The sequence below is a fragment of the Salmo trutta genome, chromosome 14 (assembly GCF_901001165.1).
Source record: "Salmo trutta chromosome 14, fSalTru1.1, whole genome shotgun sequence".
Lineage (NCBI taxonomy): Eukaryota > Metazoa > Chordata > Actinopteri > Salmoniformes > Salmonidae > Salmo > Salmo trutta.
Genome location: NC_042970.1, coordinates 66,707,106 through 66,728,330, shown reverse-complemented (window position 1 = coordinate 66,728,330; position 21,225 = coordinate 66,707,106). Strand labels below are relative to the sequence as shown.

Below are 21,225 nucleotides of genomic sequence, written 5' to 3'. Positions count from 1 at the left end.
ACAAATAAAAGGCTGATATGAACAGAAAATGTATGTCAACTGACTAGAGTGTCCATTTGTTTTATCTTTACCATTATAGATATGAAACAATATAAACACTCCAAGTCCAAATCTTTCTCTTAACTTTCTCAATTCATTTTCACCCACAAAGAAAAACATGCAACAGGGTGCCATCTCTCTTGAAAAAGAACAACCAGGTACAGCCAGTCAGAGATTACAAAAATATATTTACACTTCTCAGCATATTACAAATAATGCCACTAACAGAATGGTAAGAAACAAAGTACAGCTGTCATTCACCTGTGACTACTCTCATATTGATCACAGTTCAGCATTTCATAGCATGCCAACATTCTCAATTAGCGGTGATGATGTTTAACAACTGTATGAGGACAAATTCTGGGGAGATGCTGATTTTAAACAACTCAAGTAATCGAATAGCCAGAGACCCATTTTTTAGATCAATGTGAATTTTGTGCGTGACCGAATAAAACAGGTGTTGACCATCAAGGCACTAGACCCAAAATGCAATCCTCATCCGTAATCATGCCAAGCTAACATTCTACTTTGATGTACATTTATTGGAAACATTTCGGAAGCCTGAACAGTTGAGGTCTCACTAGTAGGACCCATCAAGTAGTTCTCAGTGAAAATGCCATAAATCATAAGTCCTTTCCTATGAATCTACCCTCTTCCATGTAACTTCTCATTTTGGCATTGTGGATATAAGCGTCAAAATAAAACCAAGTCATTTTTTGCAGTATGTTCAGATTAACAGCTCGTATTCTACTCAGAGATCTTGTCAAAAACAACCTTGAGTGGGCAATTTTAGCAAGTGACCTTTTGACCTGAAATTAAGCCTCTCTGTGATTGGCTTAGGGAAGAAAACATGTATGTCTCCATGGTGAACATGTTTGAGATGGACATAACAGTCTTTTAAACAAAACTAAACAGACAGGCCAAACGGCTACTGTCCATGTTTCTCCTGCGCTGTTCCCGTCACCAGGAGCAAGTTACAGGCCATGAACTGGACGTTGAGCACGTTGCTGGTGTTGCCTGTGTAGAGCCCCACCAGCTCGCTGGATGAGCCATCGACGTGGGTCGTCCCGTGGGAGTTTCGGATGTCCCACACCCTGACTGAGTTGTCCATGGAAGAGGAGGCCACCAGGCTGCTGTCGGGGCTGAACGACAGGCTGGTGACACTGTCCGTGTGGCCCCTCAGGTCCTTGACCAGAGCCCCTGAGGCCAGGTCCCACAGCTTCACCCGTTGGTCCTCGCCCGCCGACGCCAGGTACTTCCCGTTGGGCGCGAAGGCTACAGACAACACAGGGCCGCGGTGGCCTGTGAACAGGCGCACTGACGCCCCCTGCTGGGTACTCCAGAGGCGGACGGTTTTATCCGTTGAGCCTGTGGCCAGGTAGTTTGAGTTGGGGTGGAACTTGACGCAGTCCACGTCCGCTAGGTGGCCGGCGTAGAGCCTCAGGGGGTAGGTCCTGGAGAAGGTCCAGAGGCGGGCGGTGCGGTCGTGAGAGCCGCTGGCAAAGTAGAGGCTGCAGGGGCTGACGTCCACGTCCCAGACGGGGTAGGCGTGGCCCTGGTAGAGGGCCGTGTTGGTGAAGCTGCCCAGGTCCCAGTAGCGAATGGACGTGTCCTCCGAGCAGGATAGCAGGCCCGAGCTGTCTGTCAGGAAGGCTGTGCGGAACACCGGACCGCTGTGGCCACGCAGGGTCTTGATCTCGCTGCCCGAGCCGTCCTCTTCATCTGCCTGAATACAAGGGGAAAAGAGCGCATTGACATTTTCAGAGGAAACACCATTGTACTGCCTAGATATGTAAAAGTTTCCCATACTTGGCGGCAGAGATACTAACAACCGCCATGTCATTTATCTAACAACTGACTATTTCTGTAAAAATCGTAACCAAAGAAAATCCTCTCACCTCCTCTTCCAGCACGTCGCATGCTAGGCGGATGTGTGACACGTCAGTCCGGTGTGGCCTGGCCTTCAGTTTCCTGGCCCTAAGACTCCATAGCTTGACGACCGAGCTGTCGAACCCGGCGGCCAGCAGCTTGCTGTCGGCCGACACCTCTGCCGTGTTCAGTAGCTGCTCCGTGTGCTGGAAGGCGTAGAAGCACACGGTGGTGAGTGACGGCGGCCCCTCACGCACCTTCTTAATGCAGTCCTGCAGTGCCTCCAGGGCCGCCTCGCTCTGCGGGATCCCTGTGGGGACCTCCACCCCCGCCGCCTCTCCTCGCTCAGGGCCATCCGTGCCCGACCACGAGGAGGTAGAGTTGGGGGCCGTGGTGGCGGCCCCGGTAGCTCCCACACCCGTCGTCCCGTACAGCTGGTAGTCAGTGCGTGGTGAGGAGGTGACCTCTACCTGGACGTGGGTGCTGAGGGCCCTGCAGACGGTACTGTTGTCTTCGCTCTGCAGGTAGCGTAACAAGTAACTGTAGGCCGGCTCCGTCAGGTTCACCACGTACTTGTGGTCGAGGAAGGCCAGGAGCTTGGGGTTGGCGGTGACATCCTGCTGGGTGAGGACATGGCGAAGCTGCTCCACGGTGGAGCGCTGCTCGGCGTCCCCCAGGAAGAGGCCGTGGAAGCGGCTGTAGAAGCCATCCACCGCCCCCTTCAGGCTGCAGCGCACCATGTCCAGGTGGAGGTAAACGAAGAGCGGGTACAGGATGCAGCTCACCTCCTGGCCCCATGGCAACACCGCTTCTGGACCAGAGAAAATAAACAAAGAGTAAGGCCACGATCTTATGCCAACAATAACTAGCATAGCATTTACAATACATTGCTTCATACTAAGTGGTAAGCTAGTATGGACACTGGAACATAGCCCAATGTTGCATAGCAGCGTACATATCATCAGTCTCCATTCTCTATGCAATTGTTAAGTACCTGAGAGAAAATTGCGAAGTCTGGAAAATTGGGTCTCGTACTGTTGAGGGTCAGCTTGGCAAGGGGCAGCAGAGACAATGTTTGCACACCCCGACTCTGTCTGCACTGCTCAAAGAAAGAGACAATAAGATTAGGTATATGTCCATGAGTAATCACCTGGTACTACTCATCCTAAACTAAAAGATAATGCTTGAGCTTCTCCATAAGTGAGATTTGCTGAATCATGTCTGCAAAAAAATAGTTGGCATCATTCACCTATTACATCTGTGATACTAGTTTAACTTGATTTGGTCATAAATCTTAGCACCAGATACCGGCTAGCTGCCACTTCAAAGCCTCACCTGTGAGGTTGGCAGCCATCTCCTCTGCGGAATGGGACAGTTTAGTCCCCTTCAGGGAACTTTCAGTGTCCACATACTGCCTCCGCTTCAGGTACTGAGCTACAGTGTACTGGATCTGCTCCGTGCGTACCCGCTTCATAACCTGGGAAAATATTAAAACAGTATAACACCATGGGCAAAAGCAAATGCTTTACCTGCGCTAAGACGTTGTTTAGCTGCTGTAACTCACTGCATTGCATTTCCATAAATTAGTTAACTCCTTACAAACACTGCTAGAAATTAGATAGCTATATTAATAACTTGCTGGAATAACATAGACCCATGAGTAACTCACTTCAGCGCTGTTGAAGATTAAGATGTGTTATATGGCTAGCTAGCTTGGCTAGCTAACACTTTCCAACAACAACCATTAAATAAAACTGCTAGCCAGTGTTAGCAAGGGTCACCATGCAAACTTGGGAGAATCATAAATGACATGTCCGTACAAGTGAGCAACAAATGCACTGGTAAAATGATGCACCAAACAGTTTAAGTAAAGAGTATTGCAGTCCTGTCATTAGCAAACTAGCCAGCAGCTAACGTTAGCTAAGCTAGCTAATCGATAGAAGGGCCACACGGACCTTTCGGGAACTTTAAGCGGGTTTAACGAAAAACATCTCATCAACAACAACTTGGCCACTCACTGCATATCGTGCTGATATTCTTCGTTGTCAGTTACAGCTATTAAGGAGATTATATTTATGCAGTGTGATTGTTTTTTATCACAAATATCCCGTTGCCTATCGTAGCAACCCCATCATGTATGTCCACCCCTTCCATCAAATAGCAGCTCGCTCTCATCTTGCAGTCATCGATCGATTGACTCATCTTGCCTGAATGTGATGGCAAGAAATCAATTTTGTGTTCTGTTTACTGACACCCAAAACACTACAACTAGCTACTTGCAAAAGCCAATCAATCCACAATCAGTAATAGTGTAATACAATTTTAATTGAAGGGATTATTCATCAATGACAATGTTATTCGTAAAAATGTGTGTGCAAAGAAACGTTTTCAATGGCACGATCTAGTGGATCAACTATGTACTGCGAATTTGATTTTGTATTTCATGACGTATATTTCATGCGCCTGAAGTTTCATATTGTGCGCGCAAAATAAGAAGAGCTGTCTGAAGTTGAATTAATATTGAGCATTTTGGGACATAGCTACGATGTTTAGCCCTCGTCCCACCCCTTGTTCAGGCCGCAGGCAGTCCTCAAGGGTCACCGGTAGAAAGAGTCTCGCCGGTACACCTACAGGGCTTCTCTTTTCCCCACGTAGGACGTCGTTAGCAGCGAGGTGAGTGTCCATGTTCCATCATGCCATTGTCAACAGTGTCTCTTCAGGCACAGTCAATCTTGGAGTGTTTTTAAACAACTGCTGGCCCTCTCATTTCCAGATCAACTCCCACGCGTGTGCAGAGCTACTCAACTTCAGAAGCACTCCACTTCGATGTCCAGACGTTTGGCTCTTCTCTACCTGTCAAAGTCATGGAGGCTTTGACTATGGCTGATGGTGGGTCATTGACTCTTTCCAGTCATTATCTCTCTGCGAGTTCTACAGGCTGTAGAATGCATTGTACAGGTCATCCCGATCAATGCTCTCCTCTCCCACGGGTTCTGTGTTTTGTGTCCCACAGATGATGACCAGATCTCTGTGAAGGTGGATGAGAGTGGCTGGGCATGGATGGTGTGTGGAGAGAGACTGATCATCTGGAAGATCTGCCAGACTGCTGTTGCAAAGGTACAGATCAGTAGGTCACACCGTAGCAAAACGCTTTGAAACGGAACACAAAATGAGCCCTCCTTATTGGGCAAGTCCAGGTAGAACCCTACCACTTTGTGTCACTCCGTTTCAACACTGGATACACAACCCTGGTTGATAATGATGAGATATGCAACGCATTGATACAGTGTGTCCTATAATAAAAAAACATGCAGTGCCAATGCGTGAACCTTCTCTGTTGTGTTTCCTAGTTGTCAGTATGTAAGGGCCTCCAGCTGCCCACTAGTGAGTTTGTCTACTATGCTGATCTCATCTCGATATCATCTCCCAGCCCTCTGGAGACTGCCACTGTTCAGGTAATCAATGACTATATCACTAATCAGGAAACTAAACTATTCAACCTCCGAATGTGTGACGAGTTCCCACCTGTCTGCCTAATGACTTAACTGTTAGCTGTTGAGCAGCTAATCTGAGTGTCAGTCTCTTTCTGCTTTAGCCTACTTGTTGTTGTCTTTGACAAGGCATTCCTGACTGAATAAGCTGACACCCAGGCTAATAATCAGGAACAAATTAACTGAAATTCCAATCAACTCACCATCAGTCATGGTTGTTTACTGTTGTGGGACTTTGTCTTGAATGCTCAGTCTATCTCTGTCATGGCGGTGGCTCCGGAGGGAACAGCCCGGTTCTGGCCCAGTTTGGCCCACGAGGGGAATTACGCTGAAACTGTGGTCGACATGGGCAAAAACCTCTGCAACTTTGTTGTGGCTGTTAGGGTAAGTTGGTATGTTGTGGATGCATTGTTCTTCAAATCAAATTTTATTTGTCACATACATATGGTTAGTAGATGTTAATGCGAGTGTAGCGAAATGCTTGTGCTTCAAGTTCCGACAGTGCAGTAATATCTAACAATTCCCCAACAACAACCTAATACACACAAATCTAAAGGGGTGAATGAGAATATGTACATATAAGTATATGGATGAGCGATGGCCGAGCGGCATAGGCAAGGTGCAATAGATGGTATAAAATACAGTATATACATGTGATATGAGTAATGTAAGATATGTAAACATTATAAAAGTGGCATTATTTAGTCTTGCATTGTATAAAGTGACTAGTGAGCCATTTATTAAATTGGGCAGTGATTGGGTCTCAATGTAGGCAGCTGCCTCTGGTTAGTGATTGCTGTTTAGCAGTCTGATGGCCTTGAGATAAAAGCTGTTTATCAGTCTCTCGGCCCCAGCTTTGATGCACCTGTACTGACTTCGCCTTCTGGATGATAGCGGTGTGAACAGGCAGTGGCTCGGGTGGTTGATGTCCTTGATGATCGTTTTGGCCTTCCTGTGACATCGGGTGCTGAAGGTGTCATGGAGGGCAGGTAGTTTTCCCTCGGTGATGCGTGGAGAGCCTTGCGGTTGAGGGCGGTGCTATTGCCGAACCAGGCTGTGATACAGGATGCTCTTGATTGTGCATCAAAAAAGTTTGTCAGGGTTTTGGGTGACAAGCCAAATTTCTTCATTCTCCTGAGGTTGAAGAGGCGCTGTTGTGCCTTCTTCACCACACTGTCTGTGTGGCTGGACCATTTCAGTTTGTCTGTGATGTTTACGCCCAGGAACTTAAAACTTTCCATCTTCTCCACTGCTGTCCCTTCCATGTGGATAGGGGGCTGCTCCTTCTGCTGTTTCCTGAAGTCCACGATTATCTCCTTTGTTTTGTTAGCGTTGAGTGAGAGGTTGTTTTCCTGACACCACACTCCGAGTGCCCTCACCTCCTCCCTGTAGGGTGTCTCGTTGTTGTTGGTAATCAAGCCACTACTGTTGTGTCGTCTGCAAACTTGATGATTGAGTTAGAGGCGTGCATGGCCACGCAGTCGTGGGTGAACAGGGAGTACAGGAGGGGGCTGAGCACGCACCCTTGTGGGGCCCCATTGTTGAGGGTCAGCGAAGTGGAGATGTTGTTTCCTACCTTCACCACCTGGGGGCGTCCCGTCAGAAAGACCAGGACCCAATTGCACAGGGCAGGGTTGAGACCCAGGGCCTCCAGCTTGATGATGAGCTTGGAGGGTACTATTGTGGTGAATGCTGAGCTGTAGTCAGTGAACAGCATTCTTACATAGGTATTCCTTTTGTCCAGATGGGATAGGGCAGTGTGATGGCGATTGCGTCGTCTGTGGACCTGTTGGGGTGGTATGCAAAGCAGTCCTTGTTAGCAGTTAGCAGCAGTCCTTGTTAGCGGGCCGCTACACTGGCACTGTGTTATCCTCAAAGCGGGCAAAGAAGGTGTTTAGTTTGTCTGGAAACGTGACGTCGGTGGCTGGTTTTCTTATTGTGGTCCGTGATTTGAAGTAGACCCTGCCACATATGTCTCGTATCCGTTGAATTGCGACTCCACCATGTCCCTGTACTGGCATTTCGCTTGTTTGATTACCTTGCGGAGGGAATAACTACACTGTTTATATTCAGCCATATTTCCAGACCTCTTTCCATGGTTAAATGCGGTGGATCGCGCTTTCAGTTTTGCGAGAATGCCACCATCCAGCCACGGTTTCTGGTTAGGGTAGGTTTTAATAGGCACAGTGGGTACAACATCTCCAATGCACTTGAATACAGCGCTGCTCCGCAATCACAGATAAAGGGTGTATAGAGCAGGTTCTCATTATTAGTGGATTGAGAATTACCAACAAATTCTGTCTAAAATGGTAGCACACAGATGCATATTTATCTGATTAAACATTATGTGCTGTTGATTTCATCCCCTTTCCTCTCCTCCCTCATCCCACCATCCCTCTCTTCCCTCAGGGGGGTAGTTTCATCGTGTCATCCTATAAGGGCCAGTTGATGCGTCTCGGGGCAGACCCCTCCGGAAAGCCGCTGCAGAGGGCGCTACAGCAGGGCCAGGGGGTGCTTTCCGGCATCGGACGCCGCGTCTCCAGCCTCTTTGGCATGCTCGCCCCGCTTACCAACAACAATGCACGTTTCTTCTAGTGGAGTCCTAGGAATCCCCAAAATATAGTCATTAGTGGGTAATATGATAACAGCTCACATACCCTCTTCTCCCTCTATAGCTCCACAGTGTTCTGTGGGTGGGAGAGACGGGCTGCCTATATACTCTGACCTCCTGTGGGCTCAGTAAATGGGAGGTGGATGAGGTCACAGAGCACCAGGTCCTCAGCTGGGACTCCAGCCGCGCTCTGACGGAGAGTGTCGCCGACGCCATCTGGGTAAGCAGAACAACACTTTACATGAATGTCGTGTTGCGTTACTTTGTCAGGTTGCGTTAAATCAGGGTGCGTTACTTTGTCAGGTTGCGTTAAATCATGGTGCGTTACTTTGTCAGGTTGCGTTAATCAGGGTGCGTTACTTTGTCAGGTTGCGTTAAATCATGGTGCGTTACTTTGTCAAGTTGCGTTAAATCATGGTGCGTTACTTTGTCAGGTTGCGTTAAATCATGGTGTGTTACATTGTCAAGTTGCGTTAAATCAGGGTGCGTTACTTTGTCAGGTTGCGTTAAATCATGGTGCGTTACTTTGTCAGGTTGCGTTAAATCATGGTGCGTTACTTTGTCAGGTTGCGTTAAATCAGGGTGCGTTACTTTGAGGTGAACTGTCCCCTTGGTTGTACAGGTCTCTGCAACAATAAAGGAAACACTTGAGTAAATGAGGGACACAAAGCATGTGCTTCCTGAGTTAATTAATAAATGAACATATCATCGTGCTTAGCCATCATGGCAACCATGGCTAGAAGAGATCTCAGTTACTTTGAAAGAGGGGTCTCAAAGGAGTATAGGGGGTTTACAGCGTGTGTGTGTCTGTCACCAGATCTCCACCCAATTGAACACTTATGTAAGATCCTGGAGCGACGCCTGAGACACCACCACCATCAACAAAACACCAAATTATGCAATTTATTGTGGAACAATTGTATTGCATCCCTCCAATAGCGTTCCAGACACTTGTAGAATCTATGCCAAGGTGCATCAACGCTTTTCCGGCGGCTCGTGGTGGCCCAACACCCTATTAAGACACTTACGTTGGTGTTTCCTTTATTTTGGTAGTAACCAGTAGATTGGATGATTGTCCTGAAGGCATGACCTGTTTTTTTTTCTCTCGCCAATAATCAGGGGTCAGAGAGCAACTATGAGGAAATCAAGGAGGGAGTGAACGTTACCTACATGGACATGCAGCTGAGCCAGTAAGTCGAGCTCTCATCTAGGTTTCTGGATGTGTATTAATCTCACTACGTGATTTGATGTAATAGTCAGCTGGAGAGTGTGACTTTTTATGATTCTACATACTTCTGACTATAATTTTGTGTTCCAGGGATGGCCTGGTAGTGTTGGCAGCAGCCTGGCACCCCTCAGACTCCCCCTGCCTGGCCTACTTCTGCCTGGTCACCCTGCTGGACAATGGCAACAACATCTCTGAGGAGCTCTCTGTGGAGGTCACCAAGTACAACCCCCCCTTTCAGGTCAGTTTTCACTCAACCCTGGTCACTGTTGGGCTTCAACTGAAATGGTGTATTATGGTTCATTTTTGTTTTGTTTATGAGTTTGAAAGTGGCAATAGGTTCCCTAAGTAGACTTGCTATGAATACGCTCAAGGCTTCATGGCTTTCTACATTTTCATGAATTTCATGCATTTCGACAAAATAGAATGCTATTTTTCGGACATGAAAATGATCAACCATATTGGTCTTCCTTCAGTTTAAATGTCGATGTTTATTTGTCTAATGGTTGATATGTTGTGTTATTCCCCTCAGAGTGAGGATGCCCTCCAGGCCATGAGGCTGGTGTTACCACGGGCCTCCAGCCCTGCTGCCTTCCTGTACAACGAGGAGCTGGTGTTTGCCTGCTCCACCGGTACTGGCAGAGGAGGTCTACCTGAGGAGAAGATCCCCTTCAACACACCTGGTAAGAGACATGGATAATGGACTCAAGGTTAGAGGACATTGGGTGCCTCTCAATAGTTTAAAATTGTCCCTTTTTCCTCATCTCCTTTTCTTAATGGGAAAAAAAAAAAATTGACAAGAAGAGGAAGCCTTTAGAGACTGTTGACATGCACCCAATGTTTTAAACTGAATGGTATTGATGAGTGAATGGTGTATTTGGCTACAACAACAGCTCTCAGTATTTCATAGTTATCATAATAATATCAACAACCTTTTGTCTTTTTAGATCATTATCCATTTTCATGAATGGTCAATTTGACTTGACTCGCCTCCCATGTTCCCATTCTCACCGTCCTCCTTCATCTCTCCAGGTGACCGTCTGCGTGGTGGGGGCTGCTGTGCCAACCTGCCAGTGTTCTTCTCCCAGAACAGTGGTCTGGTGGCCGTGGTGGCCAGGGAGAGTGCCTCCATGCTGCCGGAGACTATGGAGGACTCCCTCTGCTTCTCCTTGGCTGGGGCCGGCCCTGAGGTAGGGAGTAGAGTCAGATTAAATAAAGCAGTGCTAGGTCTCTGATATGGAACTGGGTCACCAATTGGGTCATTTGACTTGTATGAATAATGAGATGACATTCAATTGGTGGACTAGCAATGTTTTTATTTTTTCATTTTCATTATTTTTACATAATTGGTGAGTTCACATTGTTTTATGACGTACGTTATTTATGAATTCACACTTTTTGGTTTCAAGGCAACTCCTATGGAGACTCCGACTAGGATGGAGTCTGTAGCGCAAGAGGACAAAACCAAACTCCTAAAAGCAGCGTTCCTGCAGTTTTGCAGGTAAGTCTGCAGAAAGATTGTGTGACGTTGGCCCCAATTGCTCAAGTTTGAGTTTTATTGACAGTGACACAGACCCCCTTTGTAAAACAAGGGAATTTGTTTGTTTCTCCCGTGACAAAAATGTCCCTGTGTTGAGGACGATGTGTATTTCGGTCTGTGTAATTACTTGCTCTCTGTGATTGCATCTGCCCTGTTGTTGGTAAGCTCGAGCAGCTGTTACTGCCAAATGAGGATGCAGAGCTCTGTGAGAGTTTTTTTACAGAAAGAGGGAGGGAGTGTTTGTGAGTGACTGTGTGAGAGAGTACATGTACACATCGAGTGAATGGGGTGTGTAGACTTTAAATGAGTAATTCTGTGAAAATATTTGATGTGTTTTCAGGAATGACCTGGTTAAATGATCTAAGCAATAAACATGGTTACTATTGAGTTTACCTTACAATGTTGTGAGTAGAACGTAACTGTTGTGTTTGTCAGGAATGACCTGGTGGGGGCCCAGACCATGACAGATGAGCTGTTCCCCCCGAAGGGGGACGGGGAGCTGGGCGGGGAGCTGGATCTGGTGGTGACCCGGATCAACCTGGACCTGGTGGACGACTACCCAGCCTCAGACCCCCGCTGGGCCGAGTCTGTCCCTGACGGTGGGAGGGAGGGAGGGAGGGAGGGAGGGAGGGAGGGAGGGAGGGAAAGAGAACAGGAAAAGAGGGAGAGAAATGTAGACAGGCGAAGACATGGAAACCTGTAGTTCTTTTCTATCAAAATGATTGAATATATTGTTCCACATAGAAGTGACCTTGTTTCTGTGTTGTCGTGTCCAGAGAGTGCTGGCTTCCCCCTGACCTCCCTCATCATCCTCCACCAGCTGGAGGACAAGATGAAGGCCCATGGCTGCTTCATGGACTTCCTGCTACAGGTGGGTCACCTGCATAGAAATCTATTTCAGTCCCGAATAATTCTAATCCTGTGGGCCACCTGCATAGAAATGCATTTCAATCCCGTTTAATCCAGAATAATTCTAATCATATGGGTCACCGTGGGATCGGACTTCACTACAGGGCTCCTCACAGATTTCTGAATAAAGATCGATATGTCATGACTGAGTTCAACAACCTTATCTCGTTACTCCACACCCCGATTTCCAAACGAGCTTCAATGCCATACAACACTCCTTCCATGGCCTCCAACTGCTCTTAAACGCTAGTAAAACTAAATGCATCCTCTTCCACATATTCTAAGTCAGAACCGTCCAATGTAGTGATGGTAGGCGGGCGGGCGGGTGCGGGCAGCGATCGGTATCGCTGCCCGCACCCGCCCGTTACCTCTTTGCTAGGTGACACTCCGCCTTATCTCAGCTCACTGGTCACCATAGCAGCACCCACCCGTAGCACGCACTCCAGCAGGTATCTCACTGGTCATCTCCAAAGCCAATTCCTCCTTTGGCTGCCTTTCCTTCCAGTTCTCTGCTGCCAATGACTGGAACGAATTGCAAAAATACGTCTCCAAATTCAGCGATATCTCCCTCACTAACTTTAAACATCAGCTATCTGAGCAGCTTACTGATCGCTGCAGCTGTACACAGCCCATCTGTAAATAGCCCATCCAACTACCTACCTCATCCCCATATTGTTTTTATTTACTTTTCTGCTCTTTTGCTCACCAGTATTTCTACTTGCACATCATCATCTGCACATCTATCACTCCAGTGTTAATTTGCTAAATTGTAATTACTTTGCTACTATTGGCCTATTTATTGCCTTACCTCCTTACTCCATTTGCACACACTGTACATAGATTTTTCTACTGTGTTATTGACTGTACGTTTATTTATGTGTAACACTGTTGTTGTTTTTGTCGCACTGCTTTGCTTTAACTTGGCCAGGTCGCAGTTGTAAATGAGAACTTATTCTCATACTGGTACACCTCCCTTCTCCCACAGGTGGGTCTCCTGGACCGGCTGGGCCAGACCGCTGTGCGCTCGTCTCCCATGGCGACGCGCCTGTTGCTGTGTGAGCACGCCGAGAAGCTACAGGCGGCCATGACGCTGAAGAACCACCACGCCAAGCACGGCGAGCTGGTCAATCGCGCCATCCTCATTGCCTTGAGGAAGAGCAACGCAACCGTGTCCACCAGCCTCACGGCCGCCGACGTTTTCTTCAGAGAGGTGACAATGACAGAGATAATATCCCCAGCAGGGCTGGGGTCTAGTGACAATGACAGAATAATATCCCCAGCAGAGTTGGGGTCTGGTGACAATGACAGAGATAATAGTTGGGGTCTTCACACAATTTAGATGATTTGAGATTCCAATTTAAATCATAAAATCATGTTTTCAATGTCAAAACATTATCTTTGGGATTGTGGGAAGCTTCTGTCTTATGCCTCAGGTGAGGTTATTATTAAGAGGGGTGTGTGTGTGTGTGTGTAGGTGTCTCAGATCTCCTCAGTCTTTGAGTGTCTACTAGAAGAGGAGGAGAGGACTCTGAAGGAGAACCCTGTGGACTCTGTGAAGTGGGCTGAAGTGGTGCTCAGTGTCAACACCATCATCAAGGTACACAACACAGTCAGTGCGGGCTCTCAGTATCCACATCCATATTGTTAGTCACGTATCTCCCATGCATGTGTATGGTTGCCTTTTGATCATATGGTGTGCTTATATATACTGTGTATCTACAGTGCATTCGTAAAGTATTCAGACCCCTTGACAATCTACACACACTACCCCATAATGACAAAGCAAAAATGGGTTTTTAGACATTTTTGCAAATATATGCAAAAAAATATCACATTTACATAAGTATTCAGACCCTTTACTCAGTACTTTGTTGAAGCACCTTTGGCAGCGATTACAGACTTGAGTCTTCTTGATATGACGCTACAAGCTTGGCACACCTGTATTTGGGGAGTTTTTCCCATTCTTCTCTGCAGATCCTCTCAAGCTCTGTCAGGTTGTATGGGGAGCGTCACTGCACAGCTATTTTCAGGTCTCTCCAGAGATGGTGGATCGGGTTCAAGTCCAGGCTCTGGCTGGGCCACTCAAGGACATTCAGAGACTTGTCCCGAAGCCACACCTGCATTGTCTTGGCTGTGTGCTTAGGGTCATTGTCCTGTTGGAAGGTGAACCTTCGCCCCATTCTGAGGTCCTGGACGCTCTGGAGAAGGTTTTCATCAAGGATCTCTCTGTACTTTGCTCCGTTCATCTTTCCTTCGATCCTGACTAGTCTCCCAGTCCCTGCCGCAGAAAACATCCCCACAGCATGATACTGCCACCACCATGCTTCACCGTAGGGGTGGTGCCAGGTTTCCTCCAGATGTGACGTTTGGCATTCAGGCCAAAGAGTTCAATCTTGGTTTCATCAGACCAGAGAATTTTGTTTCTCATGGTCTGAGAGTCCTTTAGGTGCCTTTTGGCAAACTCCATGTGGGCTGTCATGTGCCTTTTACTGAGGAATGGCTTCAGTCTAGCCACTCTACCATAAAGGCCTGATAGGTGGAGTGCTACAGAGATGGTTGTCCTTCTGGAAGGTTCTCCCATCGCCACAGAGGAACTCTGGAGCTCTGTCAGAGTGACCATCGGGTTCTTGGTCACCTCCCCTCACCTCCGCCGATTGCTCAGTTTGGCTGGGCGGCCAGCTCTAGGAAGAGTCTTGGTGGTTCCAAACTGATTGAGGCCACTGGGTTCTTGGGGATCTTCAATGTTGCAGACATTTTTTGGTACTCTTCCCTAGATCTATGCCTTGACACAATCCTGTCTCGGAGCGCTACGGACAATTCCTTCGACCTCATGGCTGGGTTTTGCTCTGACATGCACTGTCAACTGTGAGACCTTTTATATAGACAGGTGTGTGCCTTTCCAAATCATGTCCTATCAATTGAATTTACCACAGGTGGACTCCAATCAAGTTGTAGAAACATCTCAAGGATGGTAAATGGAAACAGGGTGCACCTGAGCTCAATTTCGAATCTCATAGGAAAGGGTCTGAGTACTTATGTAAATAAGGTATTTTATTTTTCATACATTTGCTAAAATGTCTTAACCTGTTTTCGCTTTGTCATTATGGGGTATTGTGTGTGGATTTAATGAGGAACAATAATGTATTTTAATACATTTTTGAATAAGGCCGTAACCTTACAAAGTGTGGAAAAGGTCAAGGAGTCTGAATACTTTCCGAATGCACTGTATATATGCTGAGCAACAATATAAGTGCAACGTTTAAAGTGTTGGTCCATGAGCTGAAATAAAAGATCCCAGAAATGTTCCATATGCACAAAAAATGTATTTCTCTCTAATTTGTTTACCTTTCCTGTTAGTGAGCATTTGTTCTTTGCCCAGATAATCCATCCACCTGACAGGTGTGGCATATCAAAAAGCTGATTAAACAGCATGATCATTACACAGGTGCACCTCGTGCTGGGCCTGGCTCCCAAGTGGGTGGGCCTATGCCCACCCATGGCTGTACCCCTGCCCAGTCATGTGAAATCCATAGACTAGGGCCTAATGAATTTATTTCAATTGACTGATTTCCTTATATGAACTGTAACTCAGTAAAATCATTGAAATTGTTGCCTGTTGCGTTTATATTTTTGTTCATATACGTACAGTTGAAGTCGGAAGTTTACATACACCTTAGCCAAATACATTTAAACTCAGTTCTTCACAATTCCTGACATTTAATCCAAGTAAAAATTCCCTGTCTTAGGTCAGTTAGGATCACCAGTTTATTTTAAGAATGTGAAATGTCAGAATAATAGTAGAGTGAATGATTTATTTCAGCTTTTATTTCTTTGATCACATTTTCAGTGGGTCAGAAGTTTACATACACTCAATTAGTATTTGGAAGCATTGCCTTTAAATTGTTTAACTTGGTTCAAATGTTTCAGGTAGCCTTCCACAAGCTTCCCACAATAAGTTGGGTGAATTTTAGCCCATTCCACCTGACAGAGCTGGTGTAAATGAGTCAGGTTTGTTGGCCTCCTTGCTCGCACATGCTTTTTCAGTTCTGCCCACAACTTTTTCTATAGGATTCGGGTCAGGGCTTTGTGATGGCCACTCCAATACCTTGACTTTGTTGTCCTTAAGCCATTTTGCCACAACTTTGGAAGTATGCTTGGGGGCATTATCCATTTTAGAAGACCCATTTGCGACCAAGCTTTAACATCCTGACTGATGTCTTGAGATGTTGCTTCAATATATCCACATAATTTCCTCCCTCATGATGCCATCTATTTTGTGAGGTGCACCAGTCCCTCCTGCAGCAAAGCACCCCCACAACATGATGCTGCCACCCCCGTGCTTCACGGTTGGGATGGTGTTCTTCGGGCTTGCAAGCCTCCCCCTATTTCCTCCAAACATAACGATGGTCATTATGGCCAAACAGTTCTATTTTTGTTTCATCAGACCAGAGGACATTTCTCCAAAAAGTACGATCTTTGTCCCTATGTACAGTTGCAAATCGTAGTCTGGCTTTTTTATGGCGGTTTTGGAGCAGTGGCTTCTTCCTTGCTGAGTGGCCTGTCAGGTTATGTCGATATAGGACTCGTTTTACTGTGGATATAGATACTTTTGTACCGGTTTCCTCCAGCATCTTCACAAGGTCCTTTGCTGTTCTTCTGGGATTGATTTGCACTTTTCGCACAAAGGTACGTTCATCTCTAGGAGACAGAACGCGTCTCCTTCCTGAGCGGTATGACAGCTGCGTGGTCCCATGGTGTTTATACTTGTGTACTATTGTTTGTACAGATGAACGTGGTGCCTTCAGGCGTTTGGAAATTGCTCCTAAGGATGAACCAGACTTGTGGAGGTCTGCAATTTTTTTTCTGGGGTCTTAGCTGATTTCTTTTGATTTTCCCATGATGTCAAGCAAAGAGGCGTTGAGTTCGAAGGTAGGCCTTGAAATACATCCACAGGTAGACCTCCAATTGACTCAAATTATGTCAATTAGCCTATCAGAAGCTTCTAAAGCCATGACATCGTTTTCTGGCATTTTCCAAGCTGTTTAAAGGCACAGTCAACTTAGTGTATGTAAACTTCTGACCCACTGGAATTGTGATACAGTAAGTTATAAAAGTTAAATAATATGTCTGTAAACAATTGTTGGAAAAAGTACTTGTGTCATGCACAAAGTAGATGTCCTAACAGACTTGCCAAAACTATAGTTTGTTAACAAGAAATTTGTGGAGTGGTTGAAAAACAAGTTTTAATGACTCCAACCAAAGTGTATGTTAACTTCTGACTTCATCTGTATGTCATGTTGTATTTCTTGTAATGGCAGAGTCAGTAATTTGTGTACGTTTGTGTGTTGTATTCCAGGACATGCTGCAGGCTGCTGGTCAGTACAGAGACACCAAGGCCTCACTGTACAGAGCCTCAGAGAGCACCCCTGCTGAGCCAGAATACATCCCATGGACCGGTACGTTCCCTGTTGAACACACATAGTCGTCTAAAGTAACTTCTTGTAACGCCTTGTCTCCTTTTGTTAATGTCAACTGATCTGAAAAGACAGGATAGGTGAAAGTGATACGCTAGATCCCTTTCACTGCGATGAAGGAGAAGAATTTAGAGTCTCCCAAATGTAAGACAATTGAGATGCACCCTTAATCCCTAAACCTGTCTCTTTCTCTCCCCACAGCCTCTAGCGGTCTGGGCGGGGTGCGCACCGTCATCGCCCGCCAGCACGAGGTGATCCTGCGTGACGTGTACCCTCACGCCGACTCGGAGCTGCGCAATGGCCTGAACGAGCAGCTGGCAGCGCTGCTGGACGTTCTCCTGGGAGGCTACGTTTCCCAGCTGACCTCACTGAGACCGGGCCGGCCGGGCCAGCAGGACCGCTACAACACCCTGGAGATGGAGTACACGCAGCGCCGCTCTGAGCTGCTCGCACCACTGTGTGAGTGGAGATTGAACGCAAAATACCGGGCGGACATTTTGGCTTGAGTGTTTGGTTACCGGGTCAAGCCATTTTGGAATACAAAATAAGTGGAATTACAGTTGAATTACACATTTTATAGCTAAATGTAGCTGATATTTTTCATAAATTATAAGCCTGACTGCTTATTGCATCCATTATAAAGGTATTATGTACACTTAAATAATATTAAGGGTGTTAACTTTTCTTTATGTTCCAGTGGAGCTGGGTCAGTACCAGTGGGTGGCGGCACTGGCAGAGAAGTACTGTGACTTTGACATCTTGGTCCAGATGTGTGAGCAGACTGACAACCAGAATAGACTGCAGCACTACATGGCCAAGTTCGCCGACCAGGTTAGACACTAATCCTCTAAAACCAGGGTGGTGTTCATTAGTTGGAGAAATTTTGAAATGGGGAGGTACTACTTGAACTGGTCCAATAAGAACACAGATTTTTGTTGTTTGTAAAATGTTTTGCTACTGTGTGCCGTACTGAACACGGCCAAATTTTATCATTGGTGTTTTATCAAATCTGTCACGAACAAGGGATATTTGCATGTTACATTTTTATTTATTTAGCATACACTCTTATCCAGAGCGACTTACAGGAGCAATTAGGGTTAAGTGCCTTGCTCAAGGACACATCAACAGATTTTCACCTAGTCGGCTCGGGGATTCGAACCAACAATCTTTTGGTTACTGGCCTAACGCGCTTAACCGCTAGCCTACCTGCCGTTACTAAGACTGCACACGTAAATCATACATTGATAACCATTATGGGATAAAAATGTTGTTATTTCTCAAGCTAGGACTAGATTAGGATTCCAAAGATGCTGCGTGTTTCATTTAATTTCCATGTCACTTCCTGTAGAACTTTGCGGACTTCCTGTTCCGCTGGTACATGGAGAAGGGAAAGCGGGGCAAGCTGCTCTCCCAGCCCATCGCCCAGCACCGGCAGCTGGCCAGCTTCCTGCAGTCCCACGAACACCTCAGCTGGCTGCACCACATCCACGTACATGACTTCAGCAGTGTAAGTGGAACACACACTCTCTCACACATACACACACACATCAGTTGACCTTAGTAGCTAACTTGTGAACATGCTGCTTCATATGAAAAGACATACAGTAGACATAGTTTAGTTTCCCATGTTAATATAAACAGTGTTGCATTTGTGATATTTATTTGACCATCTCTTTCACTCCCCAGGCCCACAAAACCCTGTATGGGCAGGCCAACATGGAGATGCGTTACTTTGTGAAGAAGAAGACCCTGCTGGCTCTCAGTAAACTGACTGCCCTGGCATCAGACATGCCTGAGGCTGTGATGAAGAAACAAGTAGACAGTATGGGGCTACTTGAGATACTGCTGCTTAATTTTCACTTAAATCATACATTATTGTCAATGGGAGTTATGAACATGTATTTTAAACTGTGTTAGTATTTAGCCCTAAGACTGTTTGATGCAAAAGAAGCAAGGAAACCTCTGTTCACTGTGGAGTGTCTAATTGGTGAGTTCTGCAGGGATATCACCAGTGTTTTCTTTGTCATCCTACAGACATGGTAGAGCAGGAGAGGTTCCTGCTGCACCAGGAGACTCTGCCCAAACAGCTGCTGGAGGAGAAACAACAGAACCCAGACACCATGCCCCTGCTCAGCGCTCACAACCTTATTCATGTAAGAACACACATCAGTGGACCCTTCACATTACCACATAACCCAACACAGACAACCTTATCAATGCACCATTATAAACTGGGTGGTTCGAGCCCTGAATGCTGATTGGCTGACAGCCATGGTATATCAGACCGTATACGGGTATGACAATGTTTTTATACTGCTCTAATTTCGTTGGTAACCAGTTTATAATAGCAATAAGGCACCTCAGGGGTTTGTGATATATGGCCAATATACCACACCTAAGGATTGTATCCAAGCACTCCGCGTTGTGTCATGCTTATGAACAGCCGTTAGCTGTGGTATATTGGCCATATACCACACCCCCTCATGCCTTATAGCTTATGTAGACCACACACGCACAGTCGCACAACCAGTAACTCTACATAAATCCACATACCTGCCACCACACAGACACACGATGACAATACAACACACACATCTATCCTCCTGTCACCAACTGAACCCCAAAATACAACTCCCACAAATACCAATGGACTGACCTCATTTTTCGCTTTTCTCACCAGCTGTATATTTGTGATGACAATCGACGAGCCAATGAGTATGACTTCAAGAAGGCTCTGGATCTACTGGAGTACATAGACGAGGTAGTCCTACTGTCGCTAGCATGAATCATTAGCTCAGGGTTGATTAATCAGGTCTGTCAGGGTTCACTGATATGGGCCATATTCTTGTTGCAGGAGGACGCTGTGGACATTGAGGGACTCAAGTGTGAGATCTTCTGCAAGGCCCTCAAGAAAGACGAGTAAGTACCGCTCAATGGCCCTAATCCTTCTAATATCTCACTCTTACTCCCTTTCTTGCTAATTTCCTCATTCTAAATTTGAAAGGTGTAAATACGCTGTTTGACACTTATCTTATATTTTTGTTATTTCTTTACGCTGTCAATGAATTAATAAGCATTATTGTTATTACTGTAAGTTTGCATTGAGCTTCCTTTCCGCTGTGTTGCTCACAGCTGGTCGTCTGCTGATGGGAACGATGACCCTCTGGAGGCAGCCAAGGACAGCATCTTTGTCAAGATCCTCCTCAAGCTCATACAAGAAGGTAAGCACTGCAGTAGCCATTTATGCTCGGTGTCTGACCAAAGGATTTCACTGTATTCTCATCAGTTAATTTGTTTGTTAACAACACATTTCAAGAGTTACTTAAGAGATATTTAGGAGATTGTTGAATTGTTGTAATATGTTTGTTATTAATTACAAAGTATTGAGTGTCACTGCTCTGTTTATGTACCTCTTTATGACCATTCCAACCTATTCAGAATGTCTTCTCTTGTTGTTTTCCAGGTGTTTCTCTACAGACCTACCTTCCTGACTTCAAAGACCTTCTTCAACTGGACGAGATGGAGGCTTTGAAATCAAAGCCCACTTTTGAGTTTGTACTGCGGGCCAACTATGAACATTACCTGCAAGCACAGATCTGATGACCCCTGACCCCTTTCACAACTGTGTCTCCCAGGTTGCACTTGGTTTGTTCCTTACTTTCCATTTTTACTGTTTGTTTGACAAAAAGATAACGTGTTGCATTTTCTAAATAAAAGTCATATTTCTGTAAATGTTCTTTTCTTTTGATTTTGGCATTCACAAGACTCCTTTAAGTTTTTGAAAAACAAAATATATTGTTTTATTTCCTTACCTCAATAACCTGGGAAAAAGCAACATATGTAGTTACAAATCCTGAATCTCCAATACACCTATATCTCCTGTGATAATTGCTTGAGTAAAAGTCAGGAGAGTAAATGTCATGGATTCAACTGGAGCCGTTAGGCTAGGACCAGATAGATGAAACAGTACACACCTCGTGGAAAATATACCTATACTAGCTGCTCAAAATTAACACAACATCCAACTCAACAACAAGCCACACTCATTGACAAACATGCCATAATAG

At 45.9% G+C, this 21,225-nt stretch overlaps 2 protein-coding genes across 3 annotated transcripts; one reads left to right on the top strand and one right to left on the bottom strand.

The window, feature by feature from the left end:
- Window positions 1-207: 207 nt before the first annotated feature.
- Window positions 208-4,371, bottom strand: LOC115208719 (TAF5-like RNA polymerase II p300/CBP-associated factor-associated factor 65 kDa subunit 5L). The gene is made up of 5 exons (XM_029777033.1): window positions 3,927-4,371; window positions 3,244-3,385; window positions 2,903-3,007; window positions 1,938-2,719; window positions 208-1,765 (listed from the first exon to the last, which is right to left on the bottom strand). Exons 2-5 carry the CDS (start codon window positions 3,380-3,382, stop codon window positions 968-970), a joined length of 1,824 nt encoding a protein of 607 aa, XP_029632893.1. The 5' UTR covers window positions 3,383-3,385; window positions 3,927-4,371; the 3' UTR covers window positions 208-967.
- On the top strand, window positions 4,371-20,890 carry LOC115208712 (nuclear pore complex protein Nup133). Of its 2 annotated transcripts, none has more exons than XM_029777023.1 (26): window positions 4,371-4,581; window positions 4,682-4,797; window positions 4,922-5,025; window positions 5,259-5,363; window positions 5,652-5,783; window positions 7,809-7,979; window positions 8,075-8,230; window positions 9,130-9,200; window positions 9,329-9,476; window positions 9,768-9,918; window positions 10,268-10,425; window positions 10,645-10,736; window positions 11,211-11,374; window positions 11,552-11,646; window positions 12,670-12,894; window positions 13,159-13,281; window positions 17,041-17,140; window positions 17,360-17,617; window positions 17,856-17,989; window positions 18,507-18,665; window positions 18,845-18,920; window positions 19,193-19,311; window positions 19,839-19,919; window positions 20,013-20,077; window positions 20,291-20,379; window positions 20,622-20,890. In XM_029777023.1, the coding sequence occupies exons 1-26, from the start codon at window positions 4,454-4,456 to the stop codon at window positions 20,756-20,758; spliced, it is 3,357 nt and encodes a 1,118-aa protein (XP_029632883.1). In that variant the 5' UTR covers window positions 4,371-4,453; the 3' UTR covers window positions 20,759-20,890. The 2 variants fall into 2 exon arrangements, with proteins under 2 accessions (XP_029632883.1, XP_029632882.1); XM_029777022.1 differs by having other exon boundaries at window positions 18,845-18,980.
- Window positions 20,891-21,225: the final 335 nt, after the last annotated feature.

Excerpts from the sequence above, each read along its gene's own strand:
- LOC115208719 (XM_029777033.1), bottom strand. The coding sequence starts at position 3,382 with ATGAAGCGGGTACGCACGGAGCAGATCCAGTACACTGTAGCTCAGTAC. Across the intron at positions 3,008-3,243 it reads GATGGCTGCCAACCTCACAG|TGCAGACAGAGTCGGGGTGT; the intron begins GTGAGGCTTTGA and ends TTCTTTGAGCAG. Across the intron at positions 2,720-2,902 it reads ACTTCGCAATTTTCTCTCAG|AAGCGGTGTTGCCATGGGGC; the intron begins GTACTTAACAAT and ends TCTCTGGTCCAG.
- LOC115208712 (XM_029777022.1), top strand. The coding sequence starts at position 4,454 with ATGTTTAGCCCTCGTCCCACCCCTTGTTCAGGCCGCAGGCAGTCCTCA. Across the intron at positions 8,231-9,129 it reads GTGTCGCCGACGCCATCTGG|GGGTCAGAGAGCAACTATGA; the intron begins GTAAGCAGAACA and ends GCCAATAATCAG. Across the intron at positions 13,282-17,040 it reads GTGTCAACACCATCATCAAG|GACATGCTGCAGGCTGCTGG; the intron begins GTACACAACACA and ends GTTGTATTCCAG.